General features: G+C 39.8%; 1 protein-coding gene across 1 annotated transcript; it reads left to right on the forward strand.

The window, feature by feature from the left end:
• Window positions 1-3,973: 3,973 nt before the first annotated feature.
• On the forward strand, window positions 3,974-25,414 carry CCNYL1 (cyclin Y-like 1; the record flags this gene model as incomplete). The annotated part of the gene is made up of 10 exons (XM_010193469.1): window positions 3,974-4,162; window positions 5,552-5,626; window positions 7,646-7,680; window positions 9,356-9,456; window positions 10,912-10,947; window positions 11,637-11,688; window positions 14,463-14,582; window positions 16,618-16,784; window positions 21,217-21,379; window positions 24,248-25,414. Coding segments are annotated over 10 exons (1,055 nt in total), but the record flags the coding sequence as incomplete, so codon positions are not given.
• Between the last annotated feature and the right edge of the window lie 1,551 nt (window positions 25,415-26,965).

The following is a 26,965-nucleotide window of genomic DNA, read 5'->3' on the forward strand; positions in this document are numbered from 1 at the left end:
GTATTTAACAGATGGTCCGCATTTTTGCTTTCTCAATTCTTTTTATTAGCAAATCTGGAATCTTACTGTGCCAGTTTCTTGCTGTACTAGCCCAGCCCCAGGAGTGTGGTGTGAAAGTGCAAATAATTCATTCTTAATTGAGAGGTCTTCTTGTATACTGAAGTAATTTCTACAGCCTTCTAAAACATCACAGGCACTTGGTCTTGTATTAGTGCTCTAAGGAACAACTTCTGTGTGTGTTGTGTAGAAATCTTTAGAAATAATAATTTAATGATGAGGCTAGTCAGACACTGTACGGGTTGCCCAGAGAGGTGGTGAAGTCTCTGTGGAGATCCTCAAAACTTGACTGACTCAGTCTCCTGGCCTGCCTGCTCTTGCTGACCCTGCTTCAGTAGGGGGTTGTACTTGGGTGATCTCAAGAGGTCTCTTTCAACCTCAGCAATTCTTTCTTTCCTTCTGTGAACAAAGGCTAACTGCATGGGTTGGTTTTAGTAGTTTGTAAATATAGAGTTGACCTCCTCTGAGGAGTTAGCAGTGTTTTTTAAGGGACCTATGCACATGCAAGTGTTGGTTAAGGTTGTTTTCACCAAGGTTCTCCCTCAAAATAGAGGGCGTTTCTGAGAACTGGTTGTGTTTAAAAGCACTTGGTTATGCGACAGATCCAGTCCTTTATGTACTCAAATTTGCTTGTACTAGTTATGAAAACAGCAAGTTTAATATCTTTTGAATCCATCCCATTAGGGAAGAGACACGTATTTTGCTGAAGATGAATAATCAGGAGATCAAAGTGCTTTCATTCTGTCCAGATCTGGGGAAGAAGCCACCCATGGAGCAGTTAAAGCATAGTGAGTAACTGAGGACATAACAGGGAAGGTAAACGTGTCCTGTGTTCTGCGGTGTGTTTGATGTGCCTGGTGAGGTGTAAACAAAACAGATTGGATTTAGAAACCAGAATTGTAGTTTTTTAGGATAGTTTTTGGGAATACAAATAGAACAACATAATTTAACAGACAAATCATTTTATATGAAGTTATCATTAGAAATGACAGGCTTTCTGAAATGTATTGGCAAATTTGTTAGTGTAATTTGTTTTAATTTTTAGATCTTTATTGGGAGTGTTAAGTAACTCGCATCTTTCACACTCAAAGCTAATAACCCACTGAGCAAGGGAAGAAACTCCAATTACAGCAAAGAGATGATTTTATGATTTAATGCATTAAATATGTGCTATATCAAAATGTTACTGCTGTCTAGTAAAGCAGAGGATGGGGCTAAAACTGTTAGAGGAAAGGCAATGTTTTAGTGTTTTAAAGTAGCGAAGTTGTCAAAGGGCTGCTACTTAATGACATCTTTGACTGTCAGCTTTATTCATGAGATAGTATATGTAGCACGATGCAGTGTGTAAAATGTGTTCTTAATAGTTAGAAATCACCCATGGAGATGTGTGAAACAGTAGATAAGGAGCTAGCATTATAAGTTCCTGAAACCGACACATGTTCATATGACATAGAAGAAGAATAAAAGTAAATTCTTCATGCGGATTTTGTGTTGAGGAAAGGACATAAGATCTTGAGCTAGGGGCAGAGGTTTGCTTTTAAGACTAATATGATCTGCCCTGTGGGGGACTGTACGCTGTTATCAGCACATGGCGTGCAGAGCAGCAGCAGCAGAGGTAGCTGAGATTGTCTGAAGGGCAAGCAAGCTGCAAGGGATTCTTTAAAATGAGAATGGTGAAGAGGGAAGCAACTCTGTGCTCCAGTTGGAGACAGGCTTGATCTGACAAGCTTGGTAGTACCACTGAGAGATGCAGAGAAATAAGGAGGAAGGCTATTCTTAATATGTGTTTCTTGGAGGTGGAGGGCCATTGTAACGTTGGCAGTGTTACTGTGCTGTTCCCACAGACTTAATTTCTGGTGGGAATCCCTTCTCGCCTCTTTATCACTAATGGGAGGGTCTGATAGAAAGTGTGTTTTGACTTCTACTGAGTGGATAGGTTCTAAAACAAAAATGTTCCAGAGTTGTTTTCTTGCTTTTTATATCATCTTGTTTTTATATAATCTCATTTCTCTCATTCCTGTTGCTGCATGTTTTGACTCCCGTTATTTCTGTTCATCCCATGGCATACCATGCTTTCTTTTTCTGTTCTCTATCTGGGAAGCCTGAACTTTCTGTCATACATCTTCTGGTGTAGCTCTTAATCAAGACTAATCCTTATTTTCAGGGCTAGATATCTTGGTTTTGGACTCTTAAGTGCTACTAGGATGAAGTCTTAGGAGTTATGCTTGGTTGTGAGTCACATTGCTTGCAGATAGATTAATCTCTTCCTCTGGCTTTTCTTTCGCTGTGTTTCGCATTACATTTTACCTCTTCTCACATCCATATCTGCCTCTTGCCTTATGCTTCCTGCCTCAGCTGTATTACTGTTGCTTTTTGGTATTTAATGAGCAACACGAGCAGTTCAGGAAAAGCAAATCATATGACTAATTTTTCCATTGCTTGGAAAAAAGCACTGTACAGGGAGAACAGTACAGAAACGAGGGTTAAAATTCTCTGGCTGCTTAGAAGGGGAAGCCTGCATGGAGGCAGTCTACTAAATCCATCTTTCTTTCTTCACGGTCTCCTGCGAGACAAAAGCAGATGTGCTGTTTCTGCTATGTTATTCTGGGATAAGAAGTCTAGTTACAGGTGGTCTTGCTCACTTACTGTGGGGTTTTGTACCAGGGGCTGCCCGATGTGTCTTGGAGTTTGTTAGTACCGTAACTTTATCTGGTTGTATATTTTTTGTGGATTTAATGTGCTGTGGGTGCTGATATGCCTGACTTTGCCCAGCAGAAAGCATCTTATGCCTGGCAGAGCCACTGTGGAACTGGAGCCAGTAAAGTCTATTTTCCTGTCACTGCTGTTCCTCCTCTCAAATGTGTGGGTCTGCTTAGGTTCAGGGGGGCAAGTTTGACTTGTGTGGCCATGTCAATATTGTGTCCCTTGGTGCATCCTGCAGTGCTGCAGATCTTAGACTCTTCTTGTCTGGGGTGAAAGTTGTTTTTATTTGCATGTGTTTAATCCTCATAGTGCTTTTAGACCTAGGCCTGATTTTGAACATCTAAGAAGCACAGATATAGGGACTGGCAGAGCACAAAGAGAGGCAAAACCAATACAAAAAGTGAACTTTAATAAATCCTATAGTTTCAAAGTAAATTAGAACCTCAGGGAAGCCAAGATGTTAATGTATTTTTTTAATGGGGTGAGGGAGGATGGGCGTTATCCCTTACTGTCTCTTCCCTGGGAAAAAAACTACCTGTCCTGTTTAACATTCATCAATGACCTGGAGGAGGCAGTGGAGTGTGCCCAGGTTGCAGGTGACACCCAATTGGGCAACAGTCAGTGTGCTGGAAGCTGCTTGTTCAGAGGAACCTAGATAGCCTGGAGGATTGGCCCAGCAGGAACCCTTTGAAACTCAGTAAGGAGGAGCACTGAATTCAGTAACCCGTTTCTCTCTGTTTTCCTGTGCTTGTTCCTCCCCAGTCTTCCTGCTGCCTTCCCCTAAACATTGTGTTAGAAATGTGTCAACATTGTGAACAAATTTTAAACAGTAGTGATACTATTTTGTAGAGATGTTACCAACAGTAGTTAAAAGTGTGCTGGCATGGCGTACTGTTGTGTGCTGATTTTTGTTGGTTTTTTCCAGAGAGTCGACTGTGTATTAGTGGTACCTCAGGTATGAGCTGTAAGGCAAATTCCGTTCTAGGGCTTCTAAACTGGAGCTTCTTCTGTTTTAACTACGGTATTAAATTCAGGTGTCTGTTTACTTTGTGCCATGAGCAAGCACAGTAAGGTGAAAATAGAAATACTGTTTCTGTAAGTTAGGTTTTAAAAACTGCTGAAGATTATCTGCTTTCATAGCTAACTCTGCCCTTTTTAAGGGAAATGGAGGGGGTGAATTTCCTGATTGAACAATCTTTGTGTTCCTAAATAGACGTTGGCTACCTTATTGGTACAGCAGAGATCAAGAATTACAGTGGCCTGCATCCTGGACCTGTGTTAGAGCAACACTGTTGGACTAAGATCACTGGTGTTGTAAGCCAAGTATTTGGAAAACATCCAGGTCTGGATACCAGTGTTGTGTACCAGTGGGAATCTGGAATGAGAAGTCTTGGGGACACACGTACTTTTGCAATTACGTTCACTCGCTGACGCATGAGGGGTTAGGTGCAGTAGCACAAAACATTCACATCGTTAAGACTTCGAGCACTGAGACAGTTTGTGCATACTTTGGCTACTATTTAACCAGAGTTCTGTTGGTTGAGTGTATAAAAAGGTGGGTTTTTTTAAATTAAAAGTTGATGGTGTTTCTTAGATGACTTTGTTTCTTAAGGGTGTGGCAACTGCAGCGGCATAGCTCCTTGAAGTGCTATCGTGCAAGTTTGCGAGCTTGCATGCTTTTGTGGTTAGCATGGCATAAGTGGCACACAGATCAGAATGACAAGTAAAAAGGGATGCGAATTTGCTCTTTCCAGGATGTACAGGATCACAGTAATAGATTATCCCGTTCATATGTTCACATAAGTCAGTGTGTCTGTAGTGTGACTTCCTCAGAACAGCTGTTTCTTCTGTCAATGCTAATGCAGCTCAAAATTTCATCATGATGTTTACAGTTTCATCAACAAACCTTTTAGTGATCACTCCCATCTTAATCTGAGTGAGTAATACATCCTCATCTAATGTCATCACTGGTTCATTGTGGCAAAGGATTAAAGCAATAATTTTCTTCCCCAATAATTATATATTAGCTGGGGTTTTACACTATTTGGTTCTTTTGAATTTCAAGTAAGAGCTATGTTTTGGTATTTATCAGCATTGTAAAAGTTACTTATTAAGTTCTTTTATAAGACCACAGAGATTATTCCCTGCCATATTGGGTACTTAAAACATAGAGTGAAAGATCAGCAGTGTCTTTCCCTTTTCCCTTTTCCCTTTTCCCTTTTCCCTTTTCCCTTTTCCCTTTTCCCTTTTCCCTTTTCCCTTTTCCCTTTTCCCTTTTCCCTTTTCCCTTTTCCCTTTTCCCTTTTTTCTTTTCCCTTTTCCCTTTTCCCTTTTCCCTTTTCCCTTTTCCCTTTTCCCTTTTCCCTTTTTTTTCCTTTCCTTTTTAAATTATGCTCTTGATAAAGTTCTAGCTTTCTTTTTCATGCTCCTCTACTGAGCACAGGCTCCAGATCCAGCTACTGTAACACACAGGGGGTGCACACTGACTTTTGAAGATCTGTGTTGTTTTCTGAAATCTCCCTCTCCAGATTTTGTCTTGATGCAAACCATAAGCTACTTCAGAGCTTCATGGCAGTAGGAGTAAGCCCACAGTTGTTTTTTTTCCAAAGGGGAAAATGTCAGATTTTTATTTATATTGGTGAAAGTAAGGTTTTGCTTTAGGGAGACTGCCCATTTTGTGTGTTTCTGATCCTCATCTCCATCGCTGTGCTTGAGCATTTTAAGGCTGGGTGACAATTGCTGCAGTAATCATCTTTGTATGTTAAAAGGTCTCTCCTTTTTTTTGTTTCAGATTTAGCCTTGGAATCTAATCCATCTGATCATCCCAGAGCAAGCACAATTTTCCTGAGCAAGTCTCAAACAGATGGTAAGTGAATTATTTTGCAATTTAAAAAAAGGCAGGAGAAAACCTGGATAAATAACTGCCTATTTTAATTATACACCTCAAGAACAGCAATTAAATTGCTTTAATTCTTTCAAAGCATAGGGATTAATAATTTCCACGTTTACACAGAAATGTGATCGTAGTCTGTTTTATGTAACACTTAAAATTGTTCCTCTAAACACTTAAATATCAGGAGGTTTCAGAGTCTGGATCCTAGTAGTCTGAAGGAGCAAGGCTTTCTTCACCAGTGTAATGCAAGCTTCAAGCAGTGATGGGGTTTTTTATGACCACTGAATTATGAGCAATTGCTATAGCTTGTGCATTCCAAAATGCTGTTATAAAGTGGAGGCATTTCCATACTGCACAAATAAAAAAGAATTCTGACAATAGTAGATTTTGAAGTTGCAACTAAAACTAAGTTTAAGATGTTATTCTCTTCCTTTTTTAGCTTGTTCTTGTTTGAAGAGCTTTTTTTCCTAAGACAGTGTTGCACTTGAGATTGGATGTGTTGATGGAAAGCTGCAGCGTGTCTTCTACCTTGGCATAGCTTTGCTACAGAAAAGTAGAATTATTTTGACAGGTCTGTCAGTTGCAGTCCTGCTATTCAGAGTCTAATGGCAAGTAGTAAAATTATCAGTTGTATCAACTTGGCAATGCTCAGATAATCTGTGCGCACTGGAAACAAGCACTTAGCATAATTCTCCAGAAGAGATGATACCAAGGAAATGTAGGACTCTTTTCCTCAAGGTCTCTAAGGTCAGTATTCAAACAGACAGAGGATCTGACCTGCACATTTCAAACACCTTTTAGAAGAGCTCTGCTAAGTTGCAATTAACAAGATGACATAGTTCTCAAAAGCTTTAGTGCAGCTTTGCTGTGCAGCCTTTCACCCTGGCTGCAAATAACATTCTAACTACATGAACATCCTTTTTGGGGGTTGTATTCCTTTCAAACACGATTCAGTATTTTTCAAATGTTATCTGTTGAAGTGTATACACTTGTGTTCATGTACAAAAATGGTCTGCTAGGTGAGATAACTATTTAACTATCCCCTGAAGTTTCTATTAGTTGAATTGGTTTTTACAGGGTATTTTTATGGATGAGTCCAGCAGAAGAATTTATTTTCTTATTTCATGGGATTTTCTTTAGTTAACATTTCATAGAGCTAGTAGAATTTATGTCTGTAAGTTCTCTCTCACTGAGATGTTATCAGAATTATGAGTCTTGATTTATGCAAAAAGACAAAGAAAATTGGATATTCTCTTCCAATTGTTAATTTTTCTAAATGCATAAGAGGATGTGTCCTGCTAACAAGTGGTAATGATGTGAGGTCAAAACTTTGGAGAAGTTACCTGTCCAGGCTGGTGATGCATGTGTGCAACACTCAGCTCTACTTTAACAGCTCTGGTTTACTGCTGCTGTTATAGCTAGAAGTTAAACCTTATAATCTTTTTTTGAAAAGCTGACACAGTTTAAAATTATCAAATAACATGGTTACACTTGTGCCAGCATCTTCTGCATAGTGAAATACCTTTTTACCTTCTGCTGTCTTAATAGGAGGAGAGAGAAAACATGTACCATGCTGGGCACCTCACTTCCTCCTTGTGTGTCTTTGGCAGGTTCAGCATGTGAGGTTTTTACTTAGATTTGATGAGTGGTTGCTGTTGGATGTTGGACATTGTCTGTTTGAACTATCTGAAATCATCCAGTTTTTCATGATGCACAGCATCTTTTCAAAGCTGAGACATTTTTCCTGTAGTGCAATGGGTAGTATTTCCTAAATGTACATGTGGATAGTTGGAAGCAATATGTAGTTTACTAGCTTGTCAAAACGCTGTATTTTTTTCCTCAAACTACATTTCCAGGCACCTAAAGTCAAATTTGAAACTTTAATACTCCTGTACTTCAGAAGACTAGGTTAATAGAATGACTTTACTGAATGTAAACTGGGATTGTATTTTAGAAACCTTTCAGTTCACATTCTTTCTCTCTCTTTCCTAGTGCGAGAGAAGAGGAAGAGTAACCACATCAATCATGTAAGTAAAACAAATTCTTATTGTGCTATATAGATAACATTATTATATTGAGACAAAGATGAATTCAAGAAACAACTGTCATAGTTCTGAGTATGAAGTCTTACACATGTTCCAAATCCTCCTTGGCAAGATAAAGCTGAATTATCTCTGCCTGTCTTTAAAAAATAAACAGTCACAGCATCACAGAGCATAGAGTGGCTGATGTCAAAAGAATAAGAATATATTTTTTGTTCTGTCGATCTTAAGCCTTTCAGAACAATGAAGGAAAATATACAAGTCAAAGTGCCTACATTGTTTTTTTTTCTTTAAACAGAAATAAAACTGAATTAATTTCTTGGCTGAGATGACAAGTCTTAAATGACTTACTGTTTGACTGTCACTACAGGATGTATTGTAAGAATATCCAGTATGGAAAACGAACGATGAACAAACATTATCATTAACATAATAAACAAATGCTAATCTATTAGTTTTAAAATCTGAAAATATGCTTTAAGTTTCTTCTGCAAATATTAGTTTGTTTTGACACTTCACTTACCAAAAAAAATACACACAAAGACACAATCTTGTTAATAAGTGGATAAAATTATTATTAACTAGCAAAGCTAATAATGGAAATTACTAACACAAAGCTTAAAAATACTGTCTAGCAGAAGTGTCTACTGCTGAGTAACTGGTAAGATAATGGTATTTCAAGTCTGTTGTGTTTAGTATGATTATGGGGGAGTGGTTCTTTTTATTTTTTCTTCTTTTTTTTTCGGCTACAGTTCCAGCTTTAGTCTGCCAGCACTAAGGAGAAGTGTGACGAGATTGTTTTTGCTGGCAAGCTTCAGCTGGAATGGGACATATTCCCAGGCATCCTTTGAGTTGTGAAAGGTGCCAGCATTTTCATATGGAAGACTTTCAAGTTTTTAGACAAGGCATTTAAAAAGATTCTGGCAAAAACTAATGAATCTTGATTTGCTTTATTAAAACTCCTCCCTCAGTTATGACATCCTAGCTCTAGTGCAAGGCATTCTCTAAAAATGCTCATGAAAGCCTGACTTAGTGTTGCATAGGAAGTTTTCTTACAGTGTAAAATCTTCAGGCTTAGGACAGATATGGAACATGCTGCCAGCTCTGAATAGTAAAAGTAAGGGTACTTTATTTCCAGATTCCAGACACTAAACAAGACAATGTCAAGAAGATATTTCTTTTTTCTAAAATATAACAAGACAGAACTCTAAATGCAAAACTGTCTTTACAGGGATACTGGATAACCAGAAAATGTAAATTTATAGGCTATAAAAGAAGGGAGATGATGACTATGGAGTCACAGGGAAATCTAATAAAGTACATCATAGAGGGGGAAGACTGAGACCTGAACTGACAAGAATGGAGTGGAAGAGAACAAAAAGAATTGGAGGACTTGCTGCTTTACCTGCAGCTATTTCTGCTGAAAATTACTTACCTAAAGACATCATGTTGTATATTACAAGGGATGATTTATAAACCTATCTTGCAGAAAGGGTAGCTTACATAGCAGGAGCAATCATCTGCAAAGACCTCCTCTGCAGTGGCTACTTGAGGTGAAAAGCCAGTATTCAGTGTGGTAAACCAAAACTTACAGAATCCCTCTTCTTAAATATATTTCTGTTCTGTTTTTTTTTCTTCTTCGGCTTTTTTTCCCCCTCAGGTTTCTCCTGGGCAGCTCACGAAAAAGTACAGCTCATGCTCAACAATATTTATAGATGACAGCACTGTCAGTCAACCTAACCTTAGAAGCACAATAAAATGGTAAGAACCGTTTGTCATCAGCAAGGGGCTGAGTAGCATTGCACATTTATTTGGGATTTTGTGGTGGTCTTTTCTGTTCCAAAGCCAGTCACATGCTTGAATGAGAGGAGTGCAGCACTGCTTGTTCAGGTTGGTCATGGTAGGGGTGTAGAGGTCTGGGCAATTATAACCACTGAAATGAGGGGTGTTTTTTTAGTTACAGTGCTAATGTACTGTTGTATTTCAAAGTAGTTATCATTGTGCACTTGAGAATCTGAGGCAGTGCAGAAGTGTGTCAGCATTTTGGGTTTAAAAGCGTCTGTTGACGGTAGGGAGCTCAAACACTTCACATTGAAAGCCAAATCCAGAAACTCTTGATCTGGGAAAACTTGACATGGATTTTGTGGAGTTCCAGGAAGTTTGTAGGGCTGTATTTGCTGCTTGCCAGTGGTATTAGTCTGCCCTCTAGTTGTGGATAACAGTATGTTGCTGGCTTTGGCTTTAGTTCCAGCAGTTTTACTTTTCCTTCCTGTTATTTATTACTTCAGGTTGGATAATTATTTAGTCTCCTTGGTTCTCCAGTGGACGTGGCTGTTTGATCTATTGTTCTGGGTACCACAGAGACAGTGCTTTGTGCATAGACGATACCAGCTGAGAACTGAGAAGAGTTCTACTGTGCTTGAAGGGAAAGTAAGGCAAAATAGCCAGGCAGCTTTACTGTTTCAACACTTAGTAATGGTTGGAAATGTCTAAATTGATTTGTTGCTTTCAAATTTGGTTTCAAACAGAGGTATCTAGTATGTCACTTTTCTAGAGAAAAAAACTAAAAGATGGTGCTTGTGCCATTTTGAAGTGGTGTACAGCTGGCAACAGATCAGAGCTTGCCCATGATGGATTTCTGTGATGGCAGTGTTCCTGTTGCCTCTGCCAGTAAAGTATCTGAAATTTGGCGACAGTAGATGGGTTCCAGTATGAAATCCATTGCCTTACTTGACTCAGCAGAGACTGAGAACTGTTCTTCTCCCCCTTCTTGGATTATGCTGGCATATTATTCTCTTCTTTTTAGACAGGTCCTAAATTAGACAGCCAGATACAGTTAAAACATCAGCAGAATTTCTACAACAATACATGTAACGTGAAGTAGAACTTTTATTATATTTTAGTTGTGAATAGTCCACGTTTTCCATAAGTGTCACCTAATCAGGCAATGAAGGTGTGTTTAAAATGTGGTATAGTATTTACTCATGGCACAAATATCTGTATAATGAATATAAAAGTAGTTTGGCTAGCAAATTTGATTTGGTCAGTTTCTGTTCAGTCAGGTGAACATCAGAAATGAGACACAGAGTACTCAAGAATGTGAGAGGAAGCCAGCACATAATGGATTCTGAACATTTTGCCATAAACAACAGCTTTTGCAGTGAAACTGCACACAGAATGTGCTTTGTTAAAGCTTTTTTTCTCTCTCTCTTCTAGTGTAACATTAGCAATATTCTACCATATAAAGAACAGGTGAGTGAATTTTTTTTTGTGGAAATGTAAAAACTTTATTTTTGAGCCAGGTATATGGTCTTGGTCACTTCAGTAACAGCTAGTTTAACTTAAAGGAGTTGAAAGATCTGACACTTCATGCTGTATCTGCTTTCTCTCTGTACTCACTTGTGAGCTGATACAGAAGGGTCAGTAATACACCCATCCACTGACACATGCTTCATCAAGAATGAAGCATAAAAAGTCAAAACAGAGTAAGGAGGATACCCTTAACTTACCACAAATCAGCCTTGGAACTTTGTATTCAGGAAAAGCTAAATGGAGGTACAGATTAGTTTTGATTGGTGAAGGAACACTGTCCCATGTACAAATAACCCTTGCCATTATACCTAGTTACAGTGTATGCTTCAAAGTTACAGCTGCCTGTTTGAAATAAATGCTGATAATAACATGGTTTCACGTTGTGCTTAGCATAATATGAGAGGATGGATAGCTCTTACTTGTTTAGCTTCTTTAAATATTCACTTGTAAGACCTCATCCTTAAATTCTTTGCAAAAATACAATATAACTTCATACCATATTCTAGGAAAAGCTGAACTGTAAAGTATGTCCCTATATCCTCTTTAATGAATGATACTTCTTAGTGGAGCATAACATTACCGATTAACTCTTGTTGCTAAAACAGAGAATTTTTTTTTTTACTTTGTAGGGATTCTGACAGATCATTGGATATTTTTGATGAAAAATCTCATCCTCTCACAGTAAGTATAGTTTTTTGGTCCTCTGAATGTGTCTCAATATATATTTTTTTTAACATCTTGATTTTTATTGTATGAGTTATAAAAATGTATTAGCACCAGGTCACAAGCAAGTTGATCTAAATTGTATCTTTATATATAAAATACAGTGCAGACAGTGTCCTCTGGACTGTTCATATCAGCTAGAGCATGAACAGAACCCAGTCTTTCTAAATGTTGCAAGGTATATTTGGTTTTCTATGCTTTGAATATAAATGGAAAGCAAGCACCATCTAATTCTTGCATATTTCTTATCAGAATTTCCTTGTCTGACTCCTTCACTGCTATAATTAAGTCTTTCCTATTTATTTAGGAAGACATGGTTAGTATATATGTGCCTAGCCTTTTAAATGACTGTAAACAGGAGAACGTGATATGTAAAGCATCATGCAAAGTAAGAGACAGTGAGTTCGGTGTTTAAAAAACCTGAAAGGCAAGATTTTAAAGCAAATAGGCTTAGTGCTGCTTGCAGTAACAGCTAAGAGTGTTCAGCATGTGATTTTAATGTGACTGGTCCTGGTACACCTTTTTAGACAGTGTTTTAAGATGCAAAACCACACAGTGCAGGCAAGCTCAAGAGTGGAGCATTTGCTTTTTATTCCCAGATTGAGCACTGCTAGCTTTAATGACTGTCCTACAGAACCACTTCTTTTGTCTTTCATTTGAAATTAATTTAGCAAAGCTCTAGTGGCTTTAAAAATTCAGTTTGCTCTGAGGCTTACAGATTTGGCTTGTTAATAAACAGTGTTTAATAAACAATTAAATATTTAAGTTTGTTAGAGTTTCATCCCTAAACATGACCCATTGTGCTAGGAATTTTACACTTGAATAAGTACAACTGTTTACTCAATAAACATTCAGGAGAAGAGCTATATAGAAGATTTCTTGTATGGACTATGGCACTTCAAGAGAAAAGTCTGGTACAAAACTATTTCAACTGCCTGAATCAGTAGTTTCACATTGAAAATTATTTCACAGAATCACAGAATCGCTTGGTTGGAAAAGACCTCTGAGATCATCATGTCCAACCGTTCCTGTCTACCCCCTAAACCACATCCTTAAGTACCTCATCTACCCGCTCTTTAAATACATCCAGGGATGGTGACTCCGCCACCTCCCTGGGCAGCCTGTTCCAGCTTCTGACGACCCTCTCAGTAAAGAACTTCCTCCTTATCTCTAACCTGAATTTATTTATTTATTTATTTATTTCATTTATTTAGGATGAACTCCACTTCATAAGACAGTTTCTTTAACCTGGTATCTTTTGATCGTTTCATATAGTGTACCTCCTATTTAATGAGTATAGCGGAAAATTGTTGTGTCCTCCTAGGGAACACTTAAAGGTCTCTATCTCATTGCAGTATACAGACAGAAATACAGTAATGGCTGTATGTTATACTCCGGAGGGGAAAGATACAAACAGCTTGTTAGTTTCTGTTGCAGTGGGGTTTTGGCTGGGTACCTACAGTTCCTTTAAAAAGATTAATTAGCTGGAAGAAATTTCTGAACACCTTGTCCTCTAAAGATTCAGTGACAAGGAGCCCAAATCCAGGCTCTATTGACCCTAATAGCGGAAGTCACAAACTTCAAGTTACCAGCATCACAGGGCTAATTTACAAATACCAGTCCAGTCCTTTCCTCCTCGGTTCCACTCAGCAAAAATGTACTTCCAGGTGTGCTTTTGTACTGCTCGTAGCTCTGGAATTACGCAAGGGGATCCTGCTCGTGTTATTCCCAATGTTGCCTGCCCACCTTGAAGAGGTAACCTCCATTGGGTAGTAGCGTATTTTAGAAGGCTGTGTGGAGAATACAAAGTTAACTTACCTCTCCATTTTACATGATGCTGTTACCTGGCTATTATAAACTACAAAACCACATGAAAACGCTTGCTGCGTTGCTTACCTTATGACTATGTATTTCATGTCAAGCAGCTATGCCGTTCTCACCTGGCATTTTCACTGTACTATAGGTCTAATGTGGGCTGTGGATAGAAACCTGTTCAGTATCAGTCTTGCAGAACCTGTGTGTAAAGCTGGAGCTCTTGAAGTTGCATGCCACCAGGAGTGCTGAATGTCAGAATTTCTGGGGCGACAGGGTCAGAATTCTCAAACACTCATTTTAGGATTGTTTTTGCAGACTGTTTCTTTGTAAGCTTCTCCCCTGTATTTTGAAACAGTTTAGTTAAAGTTGGATCTAGCAGTTCATTAGCTTTGTCTTTCTGGAATCTCTCAAGAATGCGTTCTATGAAGACAACATGTTACCTTCCAGTTCTACCTGTGACAGAATTATTGCCGTATGTCCTTCAGCTCTTTCTCAGCTGGAAGGGAAACTCTCTTAATTTTGCCTTTTGAAGAGCCAGTGCTTCCCTGGTGTGTATATATCTGATTATTTTTTTCAGGGAAAAACTATTTTTTAAAAATCTCTTTTAGTCTGTAAGTGTTCCATGGATACGAGTTAGCACCTGTAGTAATGATGGTAGTTCATGCTCTTTCCCATTAGACTTACAGATCAAAAAAAGTATTCAAAACAAAGATATTAACTAAAGCTATTGTGTTTTGTTTGGAATATTCATAATATTGCAAGGTTGCTTGCTGCTTTCAGTGTATGATTTTCTGTCTCTGTGACAGGGAAGGGCTGTATACACTTCTATTAAGTGAGAAGAAACAACCATGTGTGGTTATTTTTTAAAGTCAGTACTAAGTCAAACAAATTTTCAGTAACTGAGAACTTTCTTTCAGCGGGAAGAAGTTCCAGATGACTACTACAAGCATGACCCTGATCACAAGCACATCTACCGATTTGTTCGGACGCTTTTCAGTGCTGCACAGCTGACAGCTGAATGTGCAATAGTGACACTGGTAAGAGATGCCTGATGACTGAAATTTGAGGTTTTGAAAGACTTTTTTTTTCCCCTCCCCTGTGTGAACTGGGCTGAACTGACATTTAAATAGTTACAGTATCTCATGAAACATTGTTAATAATGAGGATGTGCAAGTGAGTTCATTAGAGAAGATTTCAAAATAGTCACAGAAGTGGTTAACTAAAAAGGAACTTACCTTTTCTGTATATGAATATGTAATACTTAATTACTTGTCCAATCAAACATTGTTTGTTTCACAATACATAACTTGCTGAAGAAGCTTGAGAAAGGCAGAACAGTGGGACACCATAAACAGTAGAGTATAATAAGATCAGACACAACATATTTTATTTCAGTTCTATGGAGGGGAAAGTGGGAGTTTTGAGTTCAGATTAACCGGAACAGTGCAAGTAACACCACCTGAGGGGTCAAGAATCAATACTGTAGGAACTCCAGGAGACTAAATTTCTCATTATTATGTCCTTCAGTCATTGCCATCTTTCCATCAAACACCAAAGTGTTTTATGAAACCAAAGACACTACAGATTTTTTTTTTCCCAAGGACACGGAAGTACGTGGAACTTAAGAACAATAGTAAGAAAATCTCATTACGGTTTGTTTGAGTTCAGGAAGTAAGATGGATATAAAAATTGACAGTGATAATGATTATTCATACAGACACATATATGCGTGCATATACATATATATATTTGAAGGGAAAGAAAGAAACACAACCTATATAATTGCTGCATTAGACAGTCTCTTAAACTGCACTTTGTTGCATACTAGACTTGAGTCTTCATTGTGGCTTCTTTCTGAAAAACAGTCTGAAAGGAGAACAGAAGATAGCTGTCACTGAAAAGACATTGTGGTAGTTATGCAAACTCAGCTTGAAGGACTCTCTTTAATAAGGAAATAAGTAATTACAAAGGCCAGACAGTTAAGCATTTGAAACTCTGAAAGTAGTTTGAGGTTTTTGCTCTTCCAAAGACATGTAAGCGATTTTGACAGAACAAGATTGTAGCTAACCCTAGGCAATCTAGCCAGCTGAAGTATTTACAGAATAAGAAATAGTTTTTAAAGTGGATTTTGCCACTAGATGGCTCTGTTATTACAGCAACACCTTTAGTCCACTTGAAGGCTACAAGCAAAAGATGGGAAGAAAGTGTGAGGAGACACTAGTAATAAAGATTGATCCTGCCCTACAACAGCTTCCTGCACCCACTAGTTTATCTGAGGTTTCATTAGGACCTTGGACTTAGTTTAGGGAGTAGAGCAAATTTGAAAGTGCAAATTACTTAGTACAGGGATCATTATAGGAATGAGAAATAACAGAAAGCCTTTAAGGAAGAGAATTATTCAATATGTTTGGGTTGATCTGAGATTACATGAGTGAGCAAAAGACCAAGACACATCTTTTGCACTTGAATGTCTTTCACTATCTAAGCAGTTGGTGATGTAGATGAAAGCAGAGGATCATGTTGTAGGTGAAAGACTGAAGTCTGTTCTTTACTGGGTGAAGTAGAAACAGCACTATGATGCCTTTCGTTGTGAAAAGATGGCAATTAGTGCATCTTCCTCCCATGACTACAGGTCACAGTGCAGGTTTTAGCACTTCCTGTTAAGCTACAAGTGGTGAACCTGAACCGTGATGAAAGGCTGGTATGATGCTGAATGAGTTACTATCCCAGATAGGCCCTTAAGAGAATCTGTCAGTGACTCTGTGACAGAGAACTCTAGCAGTGTCTCCCTGAAACAGCAGTGCTCACTGCTCAGAACTGATTCTTCAGTGTCTTTATTGTATACATTGGTGGTCCAGTTCCTGTGTTATACTAAAAAATGGAACCTGTAACTTAAGAAAGTTTGGATTCTGAACTGTAAGTATTAATCACTAATACTTATTTTGACACACTTAAGGGTAATGGGATAAAATAGTCCTATTGGACTGGCATGCTTGCTGCTCAGAACTCAGCTCCAGGTCTTACACACACAAAACTGTGGGTTGTTTTTGGTTTGTTTTTTTCTTTTTATAGGTTTATTTGGAAAGGCTTTTAACCTATGCAGAGATTGACATATGCCCTAGTAACTGGAAGAGGATAGTCCTAGGAGCTATTCTGCTGGCTTCTAAAGTCTGGGATGATCAGGCTGTGTGGAATGTGGATTATTGCCAAATATTGAAGGACATTACTGTTGAAGACATGTAAGTTGCAAGGTTTGGCTAATCTGTACTGGTGGTTTGGTTTGGTTTTGGGTTTTTTTGAATGGCAATTCTTCTACTTAAAAAAAGTATTTCTCTGATGGTACATAATGTACATACAGCATATCTCTGGTGTCCAGCCTCACTCCCTTCTTTAACCTAGGAAACTTTGGATAGCCCTCCTTTGAGTCAAATACATATTAATCTTTATAATGACTTGGGTGAGTAACTTCAAAGTTAGTTTTCTTTACCTGTGTTTCCCCTCTAATTTTTTGCATTGGTGTAATACTGAAGTTCCCAATTTATAGTGTTAGCGAAAGTCTTTCTGGGAAGAAAAAAAAAAGTGAACCGAATTTGTTCCCTGCCTTTCTGGCTTAGAATTTGAAAAATTCCAAGGTAAGCCGTAACTTGTGACTTATGTGTCTGCTTCTGTAACAAGCTACGGCTGAAACGTCTCAAGGTCTGAATTCCTAGCTGCTGCTGCTGGCAGACAGGTGTCATTTGTGTCACTGTGGCGGCATGTGTTACCTCCAGTTACTGCTACAGCTCATCCTCTTTGGGTGAGTTCTTAAACTTGCCTGCAGTGCTGAGAACAAAATCCTCAGTTGTACTACTGCTTGTTTATGTAAGGCTCTTTCTTATATATGTTCTTGTCTCAGATGTACATTTCAGTTTTTCAGAAGTTTTGAGTGTTCTCTTTTCTTGGTGCACTCAGCTTTAAGCCGTGTAATTTCTGCAGTTTCAGATGATGTTCATCCTTGTGGCTCCAGGCTCATACTCTGGGCTGGAGGCATGTTTATGCGGAGTGGATTTGGTCCATTAGATTTTCTGTTCAATTCCTTCTGGCAAAGTTCTGAGAGCTTTGAGATGTCAACATTATTGTTTTAATTCTATTTGCCAGCTTGTCCCTCTGTTTCCCTTAGTATCACAATGGCAGAAATGCTAGAAAGCTAGCTTAATATCAGGCTTTCTGGCCTTAATAAACCTTATGACGTGCTTGGTGTTTTTTAGTTTTATCACACTGTTGTGCTGTAATTGAGCATGTGTCCAGGCTTATGTACTAACAGTCAGCTCTAGTACAAGAGCAGACTGAGGTGGTAGAGGTTTGTGCACAGCACTGGGAGGCCGCCTATGTGTGAGAGGCTGTTCTTGCCCCAACCTCTCTTCCCCGGGTTCAGCCTAAAGCTTATGTTTAAGACACAGGAAGTAATTATGTACTGTACCTTTTAGGTGAGGGGTAGCATTTCTAGAAATGGGGGAGTCATCTGCACCAAAACAGTTTTTGTTATTCAAGTCATTTCACATCGTAAACAGCAACAGTGAACATAGTACCTTGTTTTATACATACCCCTTGCCCGGGAGTTCTTTGTCTCCGAATGCAGGGCTGTGCCAGCCATGCTTTCAGGAAAGCATAATTAGTGATTTTATACAATGTACATCTTCACTCAACCTGGCTCAGAGTGCTCATCTGTCTGAGGAACACACTTGAAGTGCTGCTGCAAATAACTCTGAGATGGCTGAAGTGGGGTCAGCGATGCTAGGAGTGCTGGAGTATACATCTTGCTCTTTTTGATGTCTTCTTCTGGCCCTATTTGGGACAAATCAGATTGATAGCACTGAAAATATCTATAACAAGCAGGATGTTTATTCTCTATTGCTGATGCTGGGTCTCCTGAAATTGTCAGTACTTACATTTTCAAAGCAGTGATGGTGGTACGGAAAAATAGACTGTATTTAGGCTTATTTTTTCTCCCAATTTGAAGATGGGATTTTTGTAATCCCATCTCATTTGAAATTACTTAGACCTTTGAATTTAGGTAGGGGCAGAAATTGTACAGCTCCTTTCCAACAGTGGCCCAGGGGTGTTCATCCCAGGCCCCGCACTGCTGCAACTTGGCAGACTTCACTGTTCCTGGGTTGGGTAATATCACCATGATCAGGGCCTTAGAAGACTGTTTAAAGTACTCAGCAAAACTGAGTTTTAAGATTATGAGTCTATTTTCAATTAATAGGACTATAGTTAATTGGCAGCTTTAGGTATTCCAGTATTTTTTAAACTAGTCACCTGATGGTGAATATTAGGTATTCTGAACACAAGTGTTACTGAGAGAAAACATTTGGCAAAGGATTTCAGCCATGGTTGCATTCTAATGTTGGAGATGGCTGGTGATGCTGTCAAAAAACCCACCTAAAACCCCAGCAGGTCCCCAGCTAAAGATTACCCTGGGCAGGCCATTTCTGTGTAGTAAAAGCCTGTCTACGAGGACTGGTGGTGAGTTTCATTTGTGAACTTTCTGTGAATTTTGCTCTTGACTCTACATACCTAGAATGATCTCACTAACCTGCTGCATATTTCTGTTGAGCCACTGCAAGCCAAGCATGGGAGTTGCACCACTCTGGAATGGACAAAAGGGTTTGTATCTGTTTTAGCCTACCCAGTTCGAAAATCTATGTGGGCGCATGTGTGTGCAAGCCAGGCACTCTTCTGAAGGCAGCATAGGTACACCTTGTCCACACCAAACACGCTCTCCTTACTGTTAAAAGATGCTTGTTTGGCAGTCCCACCGCACAACCCCATTAGCAGTGTGAGCTGCGTGGCTCTTAGAGAAACTGCTAGTGGGTTAAAGTTAAAGGATTCGTGATTCAGGCCTCACGATTGGCAGAGGAGTTCATTTGCCTTAGCCTCTTCCTACTCAACACAGGTGAAATGTTCATCTTACTTTTTTTCTGTCACAAGCCCTTTCTCTTTTGACCAAAGCAAAGGTGTTTTGGGTTTGTTTGGTTTTTTGTTTGTTGTTGTTTGGGGTTTTTGGTGTTTTGTTTGTTTGCTTACTGAAAGGGGTTTTTGTGTGTGTGTGTTTTGTTTTAGGTATTTCTAATCGTGAAAAAAATCAAAGGAAATTAAATTGATATTTAGAAGTCATCCTTTGTCAAAACTTGCTTGCTTTGATCAGAGTGAATCCATAATCACTGAAAAATTAACTGTGCAGCTGCTAATCTTGCTATGATTGCTTGTAAGGGGACACATGCTGTTCATTCTTTTAGCTACATGTATTTGTAAATAAGGCACAGAAAACACATGGGCATTATCCTTTCCTACGTTTTAAACCACTGTTAATAGACTTGTTAATCCAATGAAGAATTGTATTTTTACACAATTAAAATGTATTAGTGTAGTGAGTACAAAAGGGGCAGTGAAGAGCATTTATTCACAGGGTAAATCAACCTCTGATCAGTTGATCATCAAAACATTATCTGATTTACATTTCTATAGGCTTATGACCGTATGAACAGGAAATTAATTTTGGCACTAGGTTCAATGGTACTCAAGTTCACCACGCTAGAAACAAGCACAAAGCTGCTATTCATCCTGAGACCTGCCATCCCATACAGGACACAACCTGGATGGTTCCTTGATTTTTCTCCCCCCTCTGATAGGTAAAACATCCATTTTAAAAGCTCCCAAAAAGCAAGAACACCCTTGGCACTGAATTTCTGCAACTTATCTTCTGCTATATTCACAGTTGGCCTATACAGCTGCTAAATTCTGGAGAGACAGGTCTGCTACCAGTAGGAAAGGTCACTGTGACTTAGTGTTGAACCAACATGCTTGGTTTGGGTATTACCAGCTCCTTTTAGGTTAATTTGTAAAACATTGTTTTCCCGCTGTAGAACCCCTCCGATTTAGCCGACCACGGTACAGTAGCTGAAGCAGCCCCTTTCATGTCATGGCTCTCTCCCCACTTTCCTCCAAATATTTTGCCCAGTGAAAATAGACTAGAGAGTGAAAACTGGACAGTGCCCTTTGACAGGGTACTTTGTTATCCTGCCTAATGCTATTGAGGAGAAAATTCCTTCTCCCACCTAATGCTGCTTATTTATTTATTTATTTATTGGAGATGAATCCATGTTGCTTCAAGAGGCTTTTTTCTGTGAGATAATAGCAGCAGCTCTTCATAGATCCATTTGTTGCCGTGGTGATCTGCCTACTCCTTTTGTTAGCCCGCCTCTACTTCAATAAACCCCCTTCCTGTTATCAGCCTGGTGAAAATGTCTGCAAGTTCTTCAGAGCTAATAAACAGCATACATCATTCCTTTCATCTGATCACTATAGTGTGGGGCCGGACAAGAGTGAGAATGGCGCATGAATTGTACAGCTGCACTAATGGAACTCCGAAGAATGAACCTCCCCGGTCAGCCCAGCCAGTGCACGACAGGGCACTACCTTTCTCTCCGAGCCGGAGGTGCCAGGACTCAAAAGCTGCACCTTGTTTTGAGCACCAGTGAATGACCTCTCTCTCGCAACTAATAATGCAGAGCACTCTGGCTATTTCAAAGTTGGTGGTTTTAAAAACAAGCTTGAGGTCTCTTCAGTGTTTTCAGCCAGCTAAAACAATCTTCTTTTTCTTTGTCTTCTGTCCCTTACACCTCCTAGGAACGAGATGGAAAGACACTTCTTGGAGCTACTGCAGTTTAATATCAATGTTCCTGCCAGTGTTTACGCCAAATACTACTTCGATCTTCGCTCCCTAGCAGATGACAATAACCTGAGCTTTCTGCTGGAGCCTCTCAGTAAAGAGAGAGCACAGAAACTGGAGGTAATGGTCTGAAAGTGGCTGAGCAGGGGACTCTGTATGTGTAGTAGAGCATCTGTTGCTAATCATATTAAGTGGAGGTTAGAAAAACTAAAAAGCTTTTAGATTAGTGTATTATGGGCTAATTTAACCCCTTTATAACTACAGTTAGCACTTTTAAAACCATGTCTAGGCTAAGCTAGTATTCTGAGCAAAGGAAGGGACAGAGATTATGGAAGTCTAGCAGATTGCAAAATAAAATGGATGTTATTTTGGGAACCACAGCTCAGCTAGGCTACTTAAGATTGAAAGGATTAGTGTCATATGTAATGGATTGTCTGTCCTTCCCTGGTCACAGTCTGTATTCCAAGCACCTAGAGACAGTCACATGCAGACCTTTCTAAATACTTCCAGCTGAAGGTTTCCCACTGCATCCCACTGCACAACTGCTTGTAGATTTAGAGGCAGCACTCTTACTGCTCTCATGGTTTAATAAACCATTTGTCTGGGGGCAGCTGCAGAAATTATAATGTGTTTCTTTTTACAACTTCTTGTACCTCACCTTTCCAAAGAAATGCTGCTTTCAGATAAACTTCTGGAATAGCCACTTCTTAGGAGTCCTTCAGATTGTCCAGAGGAGTGTAAATACAGATTACTGGCCCTTTCTGTTGGATGGGAAAGGCTGCCCTTCTGTGAGTCCATGCAGCCTTCTTTGGTATGAAGGCTCATTTAAAAAAAACCTTGAACTTTTGCAAAGTCAGCCTTTTGTCCTGGTTGTTGGAGATATGTAAGACATTTTCAAAATATCGAAATTACCTGGGTTCCCAGGCAAAATTTCTTGTTGGATCAATGCAACCTTTCATCTGTTGAGGTTTAATTGATGACTCTGCATGTTGTTTTGTTGACCTTTCAACAAAGGCGTTACCGCAGGCCCTGTGTACACTGATACCATAGCCCCTTTCACAGAGGGGTGTGCTACAGTACTCTTGGCTCATATTGTTCTGTTGTCCACCCCCAATAATTCTGCCAAGTGACAGGGTTTTTTATTTCATCCTAGAAGTGGCTGAACTTTGGGAATAAGTGTGATCCCTCTTGGTCCTTTGGTATGATTGTTATGATATGCCTATGGATTCCTCTATTTAAAGTTAAGCAATGCAACTCTTCTGCTTTGTCTCACCCTTGTTACTTGCACTTTAAGCTAACACTGTCACCAATTGTAAATGTGGTTGTAGGGCAGCTCGTATTCTGCAGGAAATTGTTTACTGAACTGCTCAGTGCCCAGGCATAAGTGGATGATTTACAGATTGTGAGCCTGTTTTGTTTCTCCTTTGCTAGCATTTGGGGGCTTAGTGTTTAAAACCAGAGTAATTTTCAGTACAGTATGTGATTTGCCATAACACATTTACTAATGCATGTTCATAGGACTCTCTAGTTTTTAATTCTAAAATGTGATAAATATTTAAACAATTCGCTAAAATTTTTAATTCTACCTTTTGGTTAGAAGCACATGAGCAGTTGATAGGAGCATGTATGAAGGAGTGAATTAGTATTCCAGAGATTGAAAACTGATTTACACCATATGGGTGACTGGGGCTAAATATGTCAACACAGGTAGCTTTATGATTGATGTGCTAGCATTAAAACAGGATGGAGAGTCTGTCTGGTCTTGCACCAGGAGCTCATGCAGCCAGCGTCTCAAAGAACACCACTCTTGAGCCAAATGCATGCCTCCAGAAGGTCAGCAGAAATAAATGTAAATAATTATTTTAAAATACACATAGAAGTTTATTCATGCTCGGAGTGCTTTTCACCTTTTGCACTTCAAAACACCAGGCTGTGCTGAATGGGTGCTGCCTTAAAGGGAAGGTGTAGGCTTGTAGCTGATTGCAGGATTCTGAAAGTTCATCTGGTGATAGGTGGTAAATTATTAATGGAAGTAAATGTTCAGGACTGAAATTCAGTTCAGCCTTTTATTACAGGTATCCTTAATTATTTGCATTGATAATGCTTGAAGGCTCCAATCATAAATAGGCCTTGCAGGGGAGGACACACAGTGTTTTCTGTCAATTGTGTTATTAGGATCTAAGTAATTAGGCTTGTTACTGGAATAGCTGTAACTGAATAAACTAGCTAGATAAGCAGAGCAGAGGCAAGCTAATAAATGGGTGAAAAAGCAATTTAATACAAAGCTGTCCACATGTGCTGATATTTAATAGTTGTATTAAAGTGCTATGGCTATTGCCATGCCATTGATCAGTGGGCTGTCTTCTCAGACTCTTCAGGAACCTGATGCAGTGAGTGATCCCAGGAAGAGCATGCTGGGGGTGAGGGTGAGGGTGTGGGTGTAGAGAAGGTAAGGGCAAAATGGGTGTCCTAGGAGAACTTCATTTCCTAGGCTTGCTTGCACTGAGTGGCCAAGGCAGGGTGCCTGAGGAAGTGCAGAAACCTGTTCAGTTTCAACCTTTTCTCTCATAGAAATGGCTGAGTGTGGTTTTGTACTGTTAAATGTTTTTTGTGCTGCTGTGTGCACCAGACCTAGCTACTAGGTGCACTTCTGAACATAACTTCCACAAACTCCTAAGTCTGAAACGGATCCAAGTTTTCCATTAGACAGTGGGACTGGTAAAAGAATGAAGATACTTGCATATGGAAACCATTCATCTTCTTTGTCTTAATTCTGATGGATTGGATTCTTGTTAGCATGGGGACAGACCCCTTCCATATTTTGCCTCCAAAGCAGTTCTTTCCTCCTCTCACTCTAGGTAAAAAAGCTAGTAGCGTCACTGCTACTCAGTGCCTGCTCTGTTGGTATTGCACATCTAAAAGGTGCCTGGAAATGTTCAGACTTTTCTAATGTGTACTCTTTGTTTTGTATCTGCACATGGTATGCAGGCTATCTCCCGGCTGTGTGAAGACAAATACAAAGACTTGTCAAAAGCTGCTATGAGACGATCTTTCAGTGCTGATAACTTAGTTGGTATCCGCCGTTCTAATGCCATCCTCTCCTGAGGAGAGAGAAAGGTGCAGCACCATGAACCAGCATCCCTACGAACCGGAGGAATACCACCGCTCCATGCACACGAGCCAGCAGTGATGGTGTCTTCCAGCAAGAGGAGAGGAGGGTAAACTAGCCAAGGGAGCCCAGAGCCTGAGGAGCATACTTGGTGCAAAAGACAAGAGCTTTGTCAAATCAGCTCTGTCCTCTTTCTAATGTATCCAGAGGTGCAAAAACAAGCTTCTTTCCTTCTCTCCTCCACAGATGTTTGCTTACTGTGTAGGCCTATAGCTGTGAACTCTTGAGGTTTTTAATAATAAGTAGTTTTAAATTTTAGAATTTAAACACTAACCACATGACTATAGTTACAAGGTTCTTCCCTCCTCTCCCCTGTCATCCAGAGTCTCGCTGCATTTGTATTTCGGGTGGATGCAGCGTTAACAAAAACAAAACAAAACAAAACATGGGACTCTTAAAGTATAAAGCCACTCTGGAGCTGAAAACAGTAGCATAGACACGTGTTGATGGCTTTTCCCTGGTTTGGCTACTAAAAGCTGCTACTATTGGTGATCTCTTCATAACCAAGAAGCTGCCCAGCAGGAAGGAATTCCAGCTCTGCACCCCCAACTTCACTCCAGTAGAGATTGTCAAAAGACTTTGAATGTTTTGACTGGGGGCAGAGATACGGTTTTATGTATTGTTAAAATGTATAGGGTCCATGCTGCATTTCTTGTGAATTATGGTGCTTCTCTCATTTTCTGATACTTACATTGCTTTGGAAGAGACGCAATCTGTATATTTTTGAGGCATTGAATGAGAAGGTTGGTCTGGAAACATCATCACCATCCCCAACAGTGTAGCAATCCAGTGGTGAATGGCATGTGTGCAGCACTGCTTCTCTGAGTTCTACTGCAGGTCTCTTGTGCTATATACAGTGGAGTTCCTAAAGCTGATATTGTGCATCCCTCTGGCTCTCCCTGGGTTTTTGTTTCCTGGGAAGGATTTACATTCATAATGAAACAGTAATGAGTTTGAGAATCCTGGACTACCTAACAAGGTAGATTAAAAAATAATACTATGTTCAACTGAGATTTTTCAAAAAGCTTTCTATAAAATCCATTCTTTAATTATTTTTTTTTTTGCCAAGTTATCTTGTGCAACTGCCCTAGAGGCTTGGGTTTTGCTCTTTCTGAGACTTTGGAATGGAGCTTACTTTCAGGCTCTGAAACAGAACTCTAAACAGGATAAGTATTATTAGACTCTTCCTGTTACAAGTCTTTGTAGTATCTTCCCTTCTTGGATCCAAATAGATTCTAGGCGGTTTGTCCTAGGAGCAGCTCTCTCTCCAAATGGCACAGGTTTTGTGCGCTTCCTCTTTCAGCCACGGCCCAGAACCGTACACTGAATAGCAAGTCCGTATGCCTGTGGGAGTGGGGCTGTCCGAGTGTAATCACCAGTTTGGCTGCACTCAACTGCTAAAACGATGCATAGAGCTTTTTTGCGGCATGCAGATACGGCAGCCTCGGCTCCCAGATCCATGGAACTTGGCACTTCAGGTATTGATCACAATTCAATTTTGAAAATAACGCTACATCTTCAGGTGGTTTTCCTTTCTCATGTTTGTATTAAAAGAGAAGCTAATAAACTCTATTTTAATTAAAGTTAAAGGTGAACGGTGTGTTCTGTACAGCTCTCTGATTTCATTCCCCCTCACCAGTATTTGGTGATGTGCAGCTTCTCTCAATATGAAAAAAGAAAAAAAACACCAGTGGTGTGCAGCCTTGCCTTCATTTTGTCAGTGGCTTGTGAATGTCTGGGAGCTGGCAGCAGAGGTCATTCGGCAGCTGTGAGTGGCGGGGCCGGGGCTGGGGCAGGGCCTTGGCAGCCTGCTCCAGCTGAAGGAGGGATAGAGCCTCGCAAAGCTGCCTGGCTATTCACACGTCCTTTGGATTCAGAATTTGACTCAGGCTGCTCAAATAATTACTCACTGACGGTTTCTTTGCACTTAAACGGCCTTTAAGTAGGGCTGGTCTCTCTGGAGGTCATTCAATGGCTTTTAAGTCCTCCCTTGAGGAGCACTAAACTGGGAGCTACAAGTGACCAACTCCTGGATTGACTTGTGACCTAATTGCTAATGAGCTTTGCTTTCCTTAGTGCTGCCAGGTGCCTTCCACTTTGTGGGATCGGTCTGGATGCACTTTGCTGTGGGCTGGCTCATGGCTTCTGCAAATGCCACTGCTCAGCCGTGAGGTGCTCAGCAGAAACTCAGGGCAGTCATTTACCTTTTTGCCAACTGAGATGAAGGCTCTTCCCGCTGCTCTGGGTGGCAGGTGACTGAGAGCTGGAGCTGAAGGCTGCTTCTGCAATACATCCTGCAGGAGGCTGCTGCTCCAGACTTCATTTTGCCTTGAACCTTAACTGGTTTTAGTTCTACTGTAGCACAGCCCAGAGCACAGTGTCAATAGGATTTTGATTTGTTCAGCAGACACTAAACAGGGCTCACTGACAACTTGGCTTCTTAAGAGAGGAAAAACAGCAGTTCCCTTTAACATTTAACACTCTGGTCCCCCTAAAAGAGTAGAGCCTGGAAAACATAGCTAGTGCATTTTTTCAGT

Source organism: Mesitornis unicolor, unplaced genomic scaffold (assembly GCF_000695765.1).
Source record: "Mesitornis unicolor isolate BGI_N332 unplaced genomic scaffold, ASM69576v1 scaffold17761, whole genome shotgun sequence".
Lineage (NCBI taxonomy): Eukaryota > Metazoa > Chordata > Aves > Mesitornithiformes > Mesitornithidae > Mesitornis > Mesitornis unicolor.